Source organism: Parus major, chromosome 19 (genome assembly GCF_001522545.3).
Source record: "Parus major isolate Abel chromosome 19, Parus_major1.1, whole genome shotgun sequence".
Classification (NCBI taxonomy): Eukaryota; Metazoa; Chordata; class Aves; order Passeriformes; family Paridae; genus Parus; species Parus major.
Genome location: NC_031787.1, coordinates 4,582,665 through 4,599,042, shown reverse-complemented (window position 1 = coordinate 4,599,042; position 16,378 = coordinate 4,582,665). Strand labels below are relative to the sequence as shown.

The 16,378-nt window shown below is 47.6% G+C and overlaps 1 protein-coding gene across 4 annotated transcripts in view; it reads right to left on the bottom strand.

The window, feature by feature from the left end:
* Nucleotides 1-16,378, bottom strand: part of CRCP (CGRP receptor component) — a 41,866-nt gene that overhangs the window by 173 nt on the left and 25,315 nt on the right. For 2 of the 4 annotated variants that reach the window (XM_015646700.3, XM_015646699.3), the window contains one exon: nucleotides 7,780-15,943. The exons of the other annotated variants lie outside the window; for them this stretch is intronic. In XM_015646700.3, coding sequence (XP_015502186.1) covers nucleotides 15,739-15,943 — 205 coding nt within the window. In that variant the 3' untranslated portion in view covers nucleotides 7,780-15,738. Of the gene's footprint in view, nucleotides 1-7,779; nucleotides 15,944-16,378 lie in introns of those variants that run through there. 4 annotated transcript variants of the gene reach the window in all.

Below are 16,378 nucleotides of genomic sequence, written 5' to 3'. Positions count from 1 at the left end.
AAATAAAAGCAAGCTTTCTCGTTATTTCTTTTTCAGTTCAGCTTCATAAAATTGCATTATTCAAAAGTAATTTTAATTTCTGCAGATGAGAAGAAAAAAAAATTAGATGAATTTTAGACATGCATAAGAGTCTGAACAAAACTTTTAGTAGAAAAGTTTCAAAACCCATCTGTTGAATTCCATTTCCACGAAGGACTAAGAACATGCTATGTTTTATAGCAAATATCAGAGGATTATATCAAACACTGGCTTAGATAAATCTTTATTCTGCTGCTGGATGACTCCACCTATATCTTTATTTTTCCCATTTCTAACAGTTAATGTAGACACAATTATTTGCATGCGTTCTGTAGTTCACCTGCTTTGAGTTTTCAGGTCAGGTGGGTGGAAAACTGACTCTTCTTCCTGTGATTCCAATGAAATTAGTACTCTAGTAGAATTTTTAAGGAAGAGCTGGCTGTTCAGGGCTGGAATAGTTCACTGAGCACTTGGAATCACAGATGATTTTAACTGGGAGGAGCTCCAAGCATGGAGGTACCGCCAACATTTTAAATGATTGGCTTCCTCCAGGCTTTTCCATCTCTATCAGCAACTGCAGGACACATCCCTGAGTGGACAAGATCCTTCTGCCTGCTCCCTGTTTCTCCCCAAAACATTATCCACTTAACCTTTTCCTCCTAAAATCCAGTTGTTAACTCAGAAATTCCTGATTTGAGCGAGGCTCTCCAGCTCTTTGCCTGTTTTATGGGAATGTGCAGCCAGAGGACAGAATTCCCACTTAGAAATGGGGAAAAGAAGGGAATTCCTCCTGCAGGAGTCTGTCACAGCAGTGGTTTTTTTCTGGCAGGGCATCCAAGAGAAGGTTTTGCCCTTCACATTAGCAAAGCTTATTCCAATCAACAGCTGTCACAATATTCCACTCAAAGTTCAGCTTTTAGTCTCTGTTACCAAAATTAAACTCAAATATAACTCAAAGATTAATTCCCTTCTTTTCCTGTGAAGTGGCCAACACACCACTCACAGGAACAATTCATCCTCTGTGACAAGTTTCATTCTACTCATGTACCTCTCCTTGCTTTAACTGGACCTTAAATATCTAAACATTAAAAAGAAAAACCCTCAAATTCCCAGAAATTTAAGTGGAGGTCATGTGAACAGTGCTCAAAAAGAAAGGAAAATAAATCATGCAGTTCATATTTCCATAGCACCAAAAATCAAAGTTTCTCTTCTGAAAGATTTAGCATGCAGACCTAGTTTGAATTAGGGAAGGGAAAATTGTTCTGCTTAAAACTAACAAATAATACAGAATCTTTTAAAATTCTGTAGATACAGTATCCACTGGAGAGAAGAGTTAACACAAGTGAAACAGCATTTCAGCACAGAGCACATAAGCCCTACAAATATTTACCCTTCCTACAATCCCTACCATTACTCAGTTTGAGTAAATTCCACAAAGCTAATTTCCTCAGGAAGAAAAAAAAAAATAAAAATCCTCCACAAAAACCTTCCATCTTCCTTACTAAAACCTACTCCTTGAGGATACACCAACATTCCCCAAATGCAGAAGTTAGGTAGGTGATTGCTGGAGAAAAGCATATCAAGATCAAATTTAAGATTTATATTAGGATATCACTTCAACAAAAAAAAAATAAACCAGCTTTAACAACAAAGCTGAAGAACTGTAATACTCTCAGTACTGGAGGAAAGCTGGTGATTGAAGGCTGAAATCTTTAATTCACAGGTTGGGTAAAGCAAGTGATGACTCCCTCTGGGCACAGTTCCAGCTGTGAATTTCAATTCATGCTGCAGACTGTGAGGAGGTTTCCTAAATTTCTGTGAGTATTGATTCACCTACACCACCAAAATCCCACCCATGTGACAAAACCCCCACATCAATCACCCACAAACACTTTCATTTGAAGCAGTAACTTGTTTTGGGAAGTTCAAAGATGCCAAAGGCTGCAAAACCATAAAGAATCAGGATTCCACTGTCCTACAACCTTCTGTCCTGGTTTTTTACCTGGAAACAATACCTGGAACATGCACTGCCATAATGAGCAGGGCTTTGTGTGTCAGAAACAGCTTCTCTCACAAAATTAATTTATTCTCCAAGCCAGCAAACTCCTTTCTGTGCCTGAAGTTCCAAGGAAAGCTCCTTGGGATAAAGATGACATATGGAAGTTGCTGCCCTTCTGCAAACAAACCCCACCTTCCCCTCCCCATGAGTAAGTGCTCTGGAGCACATCTGTCAGCCTGAAGGATTATAAAAGTTATTATTGCTCTGCTGTTAACAGGAATTAAATTGACAGCGTTTCAAAATCACAGCAGGGCAATCAGCAAGCCCTCGGCTGCTGAGCTTTGAACTGCTGTGGGGTTTTTACCTGAGAAGAGCAAAGTTCCACTCACTGTACAAGCACAGACAGCTTTTATTAAAAATATCCCAAAACAACCTCCACAAGCACCCAAACAAACACAACCCCCTCACACAAAACATGAGCTGAGGAGGTTGTAGAAGACTGCAATGGTAGAGAGGCCTTTGGCAGCAAGTTTCAAGTGCCAGGACAAAAAGAATTCCAAGAAAAATTTATGTGGTACTCAAAAAAAAAGAATTTGGATCTACAAATTTCATCACAAGACAGTGCAGCCAAACAGAATTGTCTGTAAGTGAATTTTCTGCCCAGAAAAGTCAAGCCTATGAGTCAGCCCCAGATGATGTTAGCACAGCAGAACTGACTGCACTGCTTTGTTTCCTTCTCCTGCACACACTTCATTCTCCTGCCCTCCCCTTCCACGCAGCAGGTCAAGACCTTTTCCCTCAAGTTCATCCAAAAAATGTTGAAAATTTTTAGCTTAGTCAAGAGGCAAGTCATCCCTCTGTATTTCATGTTAAAACAGTTTGGGGGTTGTTGGTGTTTCAAACACTCCCTGCCAGAGGAATAAAAGGTGCTCCATTCCCAGGCAGTAAAAAGGAATCCTCTGGAGCTCCAGAGCTCAGCCTTTCACTCTGGAAAGAGAGCACTTTCCTTCTCCTGTTCAACCAGAGCTTTTCCAGGGCTAAATTCAGAGGGCAGTGACAGTGGCATCATCCATCCCAAAATAAAACACAACCCCAAATATATATGAAGCATTTTTCAGTGATTAACTTGTCCTCTGCTTCCATGGCCTGAACTCCTGGCTCAGATTCTGACCATCAGAGCTCCTTCCAGGAAGAGCACAGCTTAGATTTTATGGGATTTGTTTTGTTCCAAGTGCAGTGAACAACTTCCCCTTATAGTTCCCACTGCAGGAACTACAAAAATGTTTTCACACATTTGCATTCCCTTGAATTTAGGCTTTTCTGATGGGTTGGTTTAAATCTAAAGCTCTGAAAAAATGTAAATGGCCAGAATTTGAGCTCACTCTTCTGGAGAACTTAAAAAGGAGCTTTTTGTGCCAAAAAGTAGGAGCAAGAGAGAAGCAGAGGAAGAGTTCATAGCATTGGAAAGCTGTCTTTCCCCTCATGTCTTCCTACCAGATTCCTATGATTCCTTTTCCTCTTCAGGAGATCCACTCAATCCCTGATTCTCTGGGGCTATGACAACACCACCCCCTCCCTTCCCAAGGCTTCATGGAGCAGACTACAAAACACACCCTACAGAAACAGGAGATTCTGATGCCCAGCCTGACTACTATACCCAAAACTATAAAGAAAATTGATTTTACAGTGGCTAAATTAAATGGAAAAATATCCCAAAGTGCTGTTATCCATCTTCACTCTCTTGAGAAGGAGAAATGAAAATGCTGTTAAGACTTTAAAAAGTAACTGACAACTCTATTTCTTCCCTGCTTCTTCTTTCACCTTTCACTTTTTCTCTCTTAAAATAAATACTGGAAAGGCAGGAGATAGTGGGAATTCTAAAGAATCACCCCCAAAACAGTACACATTTAGAAACTGAAGAGATATTTCTTCGAGGAACTTCTATCCTAAGCTCTTTCAGCACCTCTAAATGAAAGTTTAAGGAAGGAATCCCATAAAAGTTTTCCTTCAAGGAGCTGTTTGACTGTGGTTGTTTGTGTGTGTTCACCACAGATGACTGCATGTGACAATGGCAGAGCACAACACCACGGAACAGCACTGAAATATCCACACACCACCACTGCCAGAGCCACCCAAACCATCACAGCCTCATTTAGCAGACTGTTCCCGACAGAATTTGAGTATTCAGGAAGCATTTTTATCCCTCTGCATCACCTTCAGGATTCCCCCAAAACTGGATCTGCGTTACCACAATTTTCACAGACCAGAAGCTGCACAAGGAAGCAAATCCCAAGCAAAAAATCCAAAGCTAAAAATAAAAATCAAGAAGTCTTGAGTTTCAAGTCCATCTTTAGCTATTTAAGCCCTCATGGCCTTCAAACCCTGCAGCTGTTTGCCCCACATTTCTCCTCCTATTAATCCTAAAGCAAAAAAGAAAAGGATGATAAAATAGAAGGAGTAATTTTTATTCACCTCCACAAAGAAACAAGGAGTCCACAAATAAATAAGGAGTAAATCCCCTGGCATGAAAACATCTGGAATGAAAGACAGCCAACTCCTAGAATGACAGAACAAAGTTGGACAAGATTAATACCAGGGAACACAGATGTGAGGACAACTCTCCCCTATACCTCACACTGCAAGAGCTACAGAAATGCTGGTTAGTCATCTGCATTCCTTAAACCTACATTTTTTGGCTGTTTTTTTTTTTAAATCTAAAGCCCTAAAAAATTTGAAACACCAAAATAGCCTTCATTGGCACAGACTGCTGAATCTGAAGTTTCCATGTCAGGGAATACAACACACAAATATGCAACCATTTCATGATTTCTATTACAACCACATTATAAAGAGTAAAAAAATAAATAAAAAATGCTCATACTTATGCATTTTCATCTTGTTACCCAAGCACTCAAAATTCAACACTTTTGGGTTTGTCAACATTTAAGGCCGCTAAAATGACTTTAAAAAACACATAATTAAGAAGTTCTGCTTCAAATGGAAGGAAATACTTTCATCCATTCTGGTCTACTTACATCTATAATATATACAGCAAATTATCATGATTTGCATAAAGAATGGTCAAAAAATAGTTACCAACAAGGTCCTGGTTATGCAAGAACAAGCAGTATTTGTTAAGCTCTACAGCTCCTGCTGGAGAACAGTTCAACAAAAGAAATTTTACTGAAGACACACAGAGCTCTCTAAAGTTATGCAGAGAAGAATAAAAAAAGGGAAAAAGGGGAAAAATCACACTGAGAGCACATGAGCTCCTGTTCTGTGCACTTCTCTGCGTGCTCCTCAGAGGGATTTCAGCACTCCGTTATACCCTGAGGTACTGCGGAGAATAAAACTCCTTAATAACAGCAAAAACATCCAGATCCACAAAAATTTGCACGGCACATTCACAATAAAAAAACGCAAATGACAACGGCGGCAGCAAACCCACTTTCAACTAAGCGACAGTTTCGATCTCCCGCTATAAAACTATAAAATTGTGAAACTATAAAACCGTAAAGCTATAAAATTGCTGGGGCTGGGAACAACCTGGTCTAGGGAAGGGAGAAAGGAGATGATTGTTAGGCTGGCTTCCCAGCCGAGCCATTCCATACCTGTTCGCAGGTACAAACCCAGCGCTCCAGCACCATCCCCGGTGCCCCCCTGCCCCACCGCGGGCACTCCCGGCCCTCCCCGACACCGAACAAAGGCACCCGGGGCGCCGGGAGCCCCTGCCGCGACTTCCCCCGCCCGCAGGGAAACTTTGGGAATGACCCGGCTGGGCTCGGCCGCGGGGAGCAGCGCGCCCGTCCCTCCGCTCATCCCCGGCTGCGCTCCGGGACCGCCCGGCCCGGCCCGGCCCGGCTCCCCCGCGGGCAGCGGGGCCGGCACGGCGGGGACCGAGCCGCTCCTGCCGCCGCCTCAGGCCGCGGGCCCCCCACCCTGAGCACGGCAGGGCCCGGGCGGGGCACGGCGGGAACGGGGAGCGGCAGGGCCCGCCCCGGGCCCGCCTCAGGTGCGCGGCGGGCGCGGCCCCTCACCTGCGCTGCTGCTGCTGCTGCCGCCACCCCCGCGCCGGGCTGGAGCCGCGCAGCAGCGGCACTGCCGCCCCTCCGCCACCGCGGCTCCGCTCGGGCACCATCGCAGTGGGGAGGGAGCGGGACGAGGAGCGGGAGCGGCACCGGGAGAGGGACGAGGAACGGGAGAGGTACCGGGAGCGGCCCCGCTGCCGCCTCGCCTCAGCCGCGCGGCTGCGGCTGCCATGGAAATCACAACCACGCCCTGATTGGTCGCGGGCCTCGATGTGTCGCGGGCCATCATTGGGCCACACCCGACGATTGACAGCAGAAGGGGGCGTGATAAAGAGCGTGTCCCCGCCCCTCCCCGCACATCTGGCGCGCACATCTGGCCGCGGGCGGGGCGCGCGCGCACACATCTGGGCGGCGGCGCCGCGCGCGCGTCTGGAGCGGGGACCCCAGGTGCGCCAGCGTCTGGCCAGATGTGGCAGGCAGCTGCTGGCGGCCGGGAGCCCGGCACAGCTCGCACGGCCCCTTCGTTAACAGATAATTACTCTTGAATATTTTACAGACAAAACTCTGCCCGAATTCTGCCTCCCGGCTTGGCTTTAGGAGGTGAAACCACCCAAAATACACAGCCCAGCTGAACCGGGCGAGCGGTTGAAGTGCAGCGATCCAGCTGTCCTGCAAATTGAGGGACACTCCGAAAGCTTTGAGAGGTGCGCGGTGCTGACAGCCCGGCTCGGGGCTCAGGTGTCCCCTGGGGTCACACACCTGCTCTGCAGCAGACGGGAAGCGCCAGCCATGTGCCCACCACGTGTGCAACTGGGAAAACATCTGGAACAGCGTCGGGCTGGAGCACGAGCTGGAGCCTGCACCAGCTGCTGGCACAAATCCCAACTCTCTGACCCACAGCTGGGTGAAGCGGCCAGGAAAGGAGTGAGGGTGACTCTCTGCCCCTGGAGGTGCAGCTTTGTAAGGAAATTCACATCTCTAGATTAACTCACCTCTTAAAAAGCGTGGCCTGAGGCCATCCTGACCCCTTCATTCCCAGTGCTCCGTGTGGAAAGCCGGGTTTAGTTCCTCAAGAGCAGGAAAACGCATTGAGTTGGACTTGCTGGACGCAGCGATATGCAAAAGCTAAATCCAAGTGAAAACACATTTCTTCTTCACAAACAGAAACCCAGCTGCAGACAAAGAGCCTGCAGAGATGTCAGTGCTGCTGCAGGGTCATAGCAAAGGGAACAATCCCATAGGACATTCCCCAGATTTGTGTTGTCTGCCAAGTGGGGAGGGCACGGAAATCAGCCAAAGGGATTCAACATCCCAAATTTCAATATTGGAAAAGCCACAGTGAGAGTGGAGAAGCATTTCTCTCCAGAGGTGAATGTGGCTCAGCTCAGGTGTGTTTTGTTTGCTAAGAAAATCAATATTTGCCATGCAAACAGCTACCTGTGTCCATGACAGGGACAATTATTTTCATTCTCTGAAAAGCTGTGCCCTGGAAGGACTGAATTTCCAGAGTACCCAGCATTTGAAAGGCTTTTAAATGTGCTCACAGAGCTGCTGGGAGCCCAGAGAAACTCACAACTCCTTTCAAAGGTGGCAAAATCCCTTTCAAATCCTTTTTCCCTGACAGCTATTGATGAAGAATAAATGTCCTTTGCTCCCAAACGCAGACGGATTTGGAGCAACGATTGCAAGATGAAACAATCCGTCTCCTGTTTCCAGTAAGTTTGCCTCGATCCATTAAACAGCACTTTTCAGATGGCTTTATTGGTTTTTCTTTTATGGCTTTCACTGTGACTCACACAGATTGTCCCTTTTAAAGCCTTCCAATCGAACTGTGCCTCGGGGGTGGAGGAAACGCTGTTCTCCGAGGGAAAAGGGGGAAAAGAGCGCTGCCGGATGGAGCAGATGGAAATCCGGGATGCAGAGGGTGCCCCACGCTGGGCTCTGCTTTAATCAATGCTCAGCCAGCAGTTACAGATCAAATATCCCAGCAAATGCTGCAGAAATACTGCACCAAGTGATGGCTGGTGCAGATAAACACCCCGAGGAGGGCAGAGGGAATCGGGACATTCACATCAGCCTGTGCCTGCTGTGTTTTGGGAAGCTGGGAATGGTTCCCCTGGATGGGGCTCTGCAGGGATGAAGGATGAGCCCAGGAGGAGCAGGATGGTCCTGCAGGGTCACACTCTGGGGTTTGCTGGGCTCTGGGAGGAGCAGAAGTGTGTGCTGATGGCTGTTTTTCCCCATTTTCCCTCATCAATGTCATGGTTTATGGTTGCTCCCATGCTCTCAATTCCAGCTGTGTCTGGGATTGCTGGAGGGCAGAGGAAGAAGGAGCATCCCTCAGTTCTGGTGCTATTTAGGAGCTTAAATTATGCTTTTTTCTCCATCTCATTTCCAGATGTGAGCCACAGCATCAACCAGACTTTTCCCCACATGGCAGAGCCCAGCTGGACATCACTGCCTGGTGCAGGGCAGTGCAGGAGCCAGGCACACCCTGCACAGCCTCAGCCAGCTCAGACTGTCCCAGCCCCTGCAGCAGGGACAGGTTTTGCTGCCAGGCACCACCCCAGGGCCCTCCTGGGGAGCAGCATCTCTGCTGCCACATCACCCGAGCTGCTGAGCCAGCAAAGGCCCCAGCACTGCTGCCCTGACCTCTTGCAGCTGGAGTCTGGCACATTCACAGGCCAAAATGAGGCTTTTTTCCCCTCCCCTGGACTCCCAATCCAAAGCTTTTCCTGCAATCAGCTCTACTCCAAAAGTAATCCTGAATTCAAGTCCAGTGTGATATTTAAAAGCTTTCTACTCCAGATAGCCTGGCCCTAATCCAGGTGCATTTTACCTTAATTCCACCTCCCAATCTCAAGAATGCAAAGAATTTCCCCCTGGCTCTGTCCAGCTCATTCCAGCAGCCCCTGCTTGCTGGCTTGTTCTTGCCAGAACTATTAAATACGATTATTTTTCCTCAAATACCTCAGGCAGCAATGGCACAATCCCATTTTCTGTCTCACATGAGGAGGATCTCTGATCTCTCCTTCATGGAGAAGCAGCTGGAGGAAGTTCAGTGCTTGTGGTTTTCATATCTGAAGTCACTAAAGGGAGTTTGAAAAAGCTGGGGAAAAAAATCTCTGTTACCTCCTTGTAGAAGTTTGGAGCCTTTACAGAAGGAATTGAAGGGAGAAATTTGGAGGATATGATAAAGCACACACAGCAGCAAGGCTGGATTTCAGCTTGTCCTGTGGAAATTCATTTGGCTTTTGGGTAAAATTCCAAAATCTCAAGCTCTGAGTGCCCTGTGCTGGGCATCCTTCCCTCTGCCTGCAGCCCTAAGGGATTCCTTGGCTCTGTGTCAGGGATGTGCTGAGCCAAGGATATGCAGGGATGTGCTGTTATCTGGGCATTTATGGATAGGAACAAACCCATGGGAAAAATGATGGGATTGGTACCTTCCTGCCAAAGGAAAATGCCAATTATTCCATCAGCACAGCCCTCAAACCCCCCATGGATCCCAGGGCAGGATCTTTCTCCACATCCCAGCTCTGAGATGCCCCTGGGCTGAGGGTGGTCCCAGAGCCCTGAGGCAGGATAGGGAATGGGGAGAAGCCACTCCTGGCTGCAGGATGGGGGCAGCTGGCACCCAGCACCACAGATGGACCCCAGCACAGTCTGCAAGGGCAGGCTGAGCCAAAAAAACCCAACCTGGACATTCAGCAAAGACTTAAAATTCCCAGAGGAGGAGAAAATCCAAGGACTGTGTCCACAAGCCTTTGACTTCAGGGAAAACAGGCCCCACAAGACAAGAAGCTGATGACATTTTGCTGCACCCCAGGAGAGTCAGGTGTTCCTGCACCCAGATCCCGCCTTGAGCCTCACACAGATGATTTTGGGAGCAGAGCAAACCTGTCAGCCACACACTCAGCCAGGACATTGGCTTGGAAGGATGTTCATGTCTGGCTCAGCTGTTCCCACAGGAACACTCATTTTTATTGCCTTTCCCTGCTACTGAGATTTTTCTGGCTCTCGTGTAGCGATGGCAGTGCCTGTGCAGAGTCTGCCCGTGCAGAGTCTTGCCCTTGGTCCAAAGCCACCCAAACCAAGCCATGGGAATCCCTGTGGGAGCAGAAATGCCATTCCCAGTGATTGCCACCAAAATCCCTCAGCTGCCAGCACAGGGATCCTCCCAAACTGCAGGCACAGCATCACCCTCGTGCAAACCTGACAGCATCTCAACCTCCAGCTTTTCCCTGGATTCCCTGGCAGGGATCCCTGGCTCCTGCTCCATCCCCAAGCAGGATTTTCCTGCTGCAAGCACCATTTCAGGCTATCCAAGTCAGGAGAATAAGGACTTTATTTTTACAACCTGACCTTCACCCACTCGTGGCTCAGAGAGGACCAAGGTGATTTTTGCTCCAACCCAAAAAAGCAGCATTTTCTGACAAATAGCTCCATATTATCCACCTCTGCCTGATCCCTGCTGGTTTCTAGATGGGACAGCCATGAACTGACCTTGCCACGTGTCTGGAGAAATAATTATGGGGGTAGGAACATCTCCATGCCGCCCTCATCACGGGCCAGGCATTTCAGGCATCACACGGATTTATTTCACGGGAAGATTATTTTCCCCAGCTGCAGGAGCCCTGGGAGGTGCAGATCTTTGGGATTTTCCAGCTGGTAGAAAGTCCAATAAATACAGAAGGAGCTGTTTTTCCAGCCATAGGCATCTCCCCGTGTCCTTGGCTCACAGACAGCTGCTGATGTGGCACGAGGACGTGCGGGAGGAGAGATCATCTCCGGCACGGGGACATCCCAGAATAACCCATTGCCTAATTCCTTCCCCTTCTTTAGGCTTTCCTGAAAAAAAAACCCTAAAAAACCCCCAAATCAGTATCACAGAGACTGCCTAAGCTGGAGTTTTTATAAAGTCACCACTGAAGGCTTTGGGTGATGTGTGATGCTCTCAGTTGACCCTTATTAAGAGAAGAGGGATTTCTTATTTCTTATCCTGTGAGGTTTAAATGGCTGAAAATTCCCGGTGGTTGGCAAGATTAAGGCCTGAGTTTGTAAAGCTTTAGCACACTGGCCTCCTAATGAGATAAATATCCATCAGCTCATTAATAAAGAGGTCATCCAGGAATGATCTCGTCCACGCTGAAAATGGCACAAGGAAATGACAGCAGCTCACAAACCCCAGCATCTAAATAATAAAATTAAAAACCTCACTGCCAAAGACACAGCATCAAAACTCTGAAGGAAGATCATTAATGATGGGATGGTGCAGCCCTGTTCTGTGAGGTTCTTAGGAGGGGAGTTGAAATTTCCACAGTTAAAGAGGAGACAAGGCAGAATTTCAATCCCATCCCCAGTGTGGCTCCTGGTTCCAGAGGTATTTGCACCATTCCCTGCCTCCTGCAGGCCTGAGCTTGATTTGCCATCTACAAGGAACTGAATTAACCCCCAATTCTCCCTCCACAGGGACTGCCATGGACTTGTCACAAAGTCTCCGTTCAGCCACCGAGTTGGGAGTTTGGGAGCAGATAAGGAGACTGATGTGATTCCCTAAAAAAACAACAAATAAAATCCCATTGCCTTTGGGGCCATTTGGTGGATCCAAAACCCCATCCTGGCAGGATTTTCCCTGTTTGCAGTGGGTGAACAGCTCAGCCCAGGATATTGCTTAAAAAACCTTGCTTTGGACACATTTTTGTAATTCCAAAGTTGGCATCTTCAGGTCTTGAGTGAAAGGGGTGAAGCCCCTGGGCCAAAATCTGAGAGAAAATCTGGAGAGTTCTGCCTTTTCCAGAGCTCTCTCTTCTTGTTCAGATTCCAATGCTCATTTATTTTTTCAGTGGCTTTTTAGAATGTGACCCCAGTATTTAATGTTTCTCCTGAGGTGCTGCTGAAAATTCAGGAAGCACCTCAGTCTGGGAATGGGGAGATTCAAGGGGAGAATCCCAATCTGAAATCTTCACTCTCAAAAAAAATAAATAAAATAATCCTAAATAATTCATATAAATTCATTGAAGACAAAATACAAATCTAGACCTCCTTCCTCTCCATCCCCAACCACTGGAAAACATCCCCCTCAACTGAAAAACAGATGTCAAATTAAAAAAGCAGCACAGAGAAGGATGAAATGCATTGAAAAAAATAATCTGTTGAAGCTCTTCCCTTTTATGCAAAGAAAGAAATTCCATTTTTTCCCCTCAAGAACCCTCAAATTCCCCCAGCAGAGGCAAATAATGAATTTACCCACCTGAAATAACTCTTTTAAATCAAAAAAGAGTGCAGCCATCAATACAGGAATTTTCCAGAGGAGAGAAAAGACACAGAAATGGCAAAATCAGGAATTTCTCAGCCCATCCTGGTTTTAAAACTCTCCATCATTCCCAAATATCCCCAAACAAACATATTTATAGTTAACAACCTCAGACCCATTCCCATGGGATCCTGCTGGATTTGTTTGGTGTATCCCCTATTAATAAATTCTGCCCATTCTCTTGCATTTAGTCCTTATGGGAATATTCTATTTCTTGTTTTCTTATTAAAGCCAGACTTTCCCTGCCAGAATTGACCCACAATGGGCAGAACTCCCCAGGCAGCACCTGCTGGTGCTCCTAAAGCCACAGAAAAAACTTTCTGCACTCCTGTAGCCAGCAAGAAGCTTCTGCCCCCAGATTAGAGCTTTGGATTCCAAAAACCTTTTGCTCCTTTAGGCAGAAATCCTTGCCTTGCCCTTCAGGAAGCCTCTGGCTAACCTGGGATGGATGGAAAGCAGCTGGATTTAGTGTTTTGAGGTTTTTTGGGAATGCATCCAGCAAGGACAACAGCACCAAACCACGGAGGATCTGGATCTGCCACCCCACATCAGCCCTGTCCTGTGAAAGGGCATGAGAGACCCATCCTGCTCTGCTTAAAACACCTTTTTATATCCATAATATCCACATAAAATGCTCTGGAAGAGGTTGGAAAGGGAGCTGATCAGAGTTCAAGGGGCATCTGGATTCTCCTACTCACATGGTTAACTTCAGGTAGGGGTGAAGAGCAGGGAATTGGACTCGATGATCCCTAGGGACTCCTTTAAACTCCATCTATTCTATAATTGTCTATCCTAGTCTACGAACACACACATAAATAAATAAAATATAAATATATAAATATATTTTTATTTATATAAAGATAATAAAAAATTCTGCCCAAGCCTATGTTGGTGCCCACCTAGTCTCCCTCACTCCCCTCCTCAACAGGACAGCAAGGAAGAGAAACTGAAAACAAAGCTCAGGGGTCAAGAGAAACTCAAGAGCCACCCCAGAGCCACCAAACCTGGCTAGAGGAGGAGCAGGCACCACCCCTCCACCACCTGCCCTGCAATTAAAACTCCCAAACTGTCCCAAAAGCACCTTTTGGAGCCTTGGCCAGGACATGATTCCTGCAGGGATTGAGAAAATGTGACTGTGGGATCAACCCTCATGAATGCATTTGGGGAACCCTGCCAGTGCCTGCATCTGATTTCTTGCCTCAGCTCCAGCCAGCTTTAATGCAACATCAGCTTGGAAGCTGTAAAACATCAGACAAACAATGTAAACCAATGCAAGCAGCAAGATTTAACAGGAAACAGGCTGTGCTCTTCGTTTTCTGGATGGGAGAGCAGCTGGCTGGGGCAGGGATGATCCCATCCAAAACTCCTCACACCCATTTGCTGATTTGCAAGGACAAACAAGGGGCTGAAGGCTGATTTCATGGGGGAAGTTGGTGTAAATTATCTCTTTGTGGCTTCAAATGGGACAAAAGGCAGAAAAGTCATAAAAAGAGACAGATAAAATATTATTAAACTAAAAGCCTGGAGAAAAAAAGAGCAGCAGGAAGAACGTGACGCCTGGATATGTTGGGATTTCCAGCCTTTTGAAGGATTGGCAGTGGCATCACCACAGGAATAAATATCTGTGCCCTGGCACTAGAAATAGCTGCACTTAACACCTCTTTGGGGGATTTGAAGGCTGGCAGAAAGCTCCAGGAGGAATTTTCTCCTGCCAGCTTGGCCAGTGCTGAGGTCACCAACAGCACCCGGAGCAAGGAACCCGTGAGGCTCCAAACAACATCAGGGATAAAACCAGAACCGGCTGGTGGGAAGGCTGGGAGCCAAGGGATGAGTGTGCAGGACAGGCCCTGAAATGGTCATTGGGGTCAGCCCAGCTGAGCTAATCCCTAAATCCACTAAAATCCACTCCCATCCCTTTCCCCATCTCCCGATTCCTGCTGCAAGGCCCCGGCAGCAGCACCTGCTCCATGGATATCCCGTGGGATAACTCTGCTCAACACCCTCACAGCTCCCAAAATTCAGCCTCACCCAGGCTTCCACTTCCACAGATCCCACCCAGCTCCTGGAATAGCATCCCAGTGACCCCAAAATCCAAGCCCAACTTACAGCACTGCTGGATTTCATCTTTTTAGGCTCCACCAGGTGATTCCGGGCAGATCCCGCCCTTCCCGCGGCATCCGCTGACCCCAGAGGTGCTGGGAGAAGGGCTCAGCCTGATTTCCAGCAGCTCAGGAGGATCTCTGCCCAAGCAGAGGCAGCTCAGGACACGCTTTGGGATTTTTGGGGATCTCTTCCCACCAGCTGCTTTTCCTTCCCCACCCGCTTTTATAGGAGCCTGCTGGCTCCCATTGGCTCGGGACATCCTTTTTATAGCAACCACTCTGCCCCATTTCAGTTGCATTCAACAATTCCTCAGCTCATTGTCCTGCAGAGATTAGTTACACATAAGCATATTTGAGTGATTAACTCCTGGGCTCTGCTGAGGCCCCAGCAGAAAATGCTCAATCCAAAGGCTCCCTCCGACTCTCCCTGCCTCACCACTGCTCCCAAAATATTGTGGTTTTCATTGGAGTCTCTGCTCCTGGCCTGCTCCAACCAGCTCAGCTGGCACTGGAGGGAAGATTTCAGCTCCAGAGCAGTGGAAAAGCAGGGGGAAAGGGCTGGGAAAAACTCAAAACCCAAAGAGGAAGAAGCAGCGTTTGGAGAGTCAGTCACGGGTTTGGGGTGAAAACCTGCACATCCCATCCCACTAAACCTGCTGGGTTCCAAGGGTGACAACTCCAGCAGCACAGGGTTACCCATGGAGACCCTCCAGCAGCTTTGGGGAGCAGCAGGAGGATTTAGGGCCATTTCCAGTGGTTTGAGCTGCTTTTCCACTTGGCTTCAGCTGCTAAGTCTCACCTGAGCTGGTGACACAGGACAGGGAGTCCTGTCCCACGTGGAGCAGCCCATGGGGGTGGGAAAGAGGCAACTTCCTGCTGAGCCCATGCCTGGAGGCAGGATGCTGAAGAGGAAAAGGGATAATGTTTAAATTGGCCTGGATTAGCCCATTTCCATCTCCCAGCCTGCTCATCCAGCGTGGGCAGGGGGAAGCAGCAGCTTTTGGGGGGGTTTCTGGGTGATGAAGGAGAAAACCTGCAGGGAGGAAGAGCTGGATCCCATCAGGTTTTGTGTGGGTGTTTCCAGTCCTTCCTTTTCCCTCCCCCCATCACGGCTGCTGCACCCCCGAGCCAGGGCTTTGTGTTAGGAAATCCAGGAACCACACAAGAGGGAAAATGCAGATGAATTTGAAGAGTATTAAAAAAGCAGCAGATGATACAGAGGATTGAGATTTAACACTGCAGCTGGTGAGGCTGGAAGGGCTCCAGAGCTGCCTGGGCTCAGCCAAACCCCAGGAAGGTGAGTCCTGTCCCAATTTCCCCACAGGATAAGGGACCAGTGCATCCAGATGGGGACTGGGATGATGCTTGCAGAACATCCAAGGTGCCTGTTCTGCACATTTCTCCAAACCTCACTTGTCTTTTGTCCACCCATGACATTTTGGAGCTCAGCGTGTGTTGCTCATTCCTGTCCTGGTCTGGGGCACTCAGAAAACGGAAAACATCAAATTAATTTAAAAAATAGCAATTTCTGGAACACTCTCAGCCCTGTACAAGAGCAGACACTTGACCCACAGCTACCAATAAAACCCTTCAGGTTCCTCTCCCTCCTCCACAGGCAGCAAAATCTTGGGAGATGCTTTCAGACCTGGTAAAAAAATCACTCTAGTCCATGTTTAAAGCCTCCAGCACATCCCCAGGGGTTAAATTCCGCTCTGGTTATGGGTAGCAATAAAAAAAAATAAAAAAAAATAGGAAAAGCCTGATATTGGCCAGGCTGAGGTGCACAAAGCCTTTCCTGTCTCCTCTCTGCCAAAACCCAAAGCGTTTCACAAGTTTAACTCCCAGCTGAGCCGCTGCTTCCGAAGCCTGTGGAGCACAGGGAAGTGGATGTGGTGCCAAGGAAGCCAGGCAATTTCTG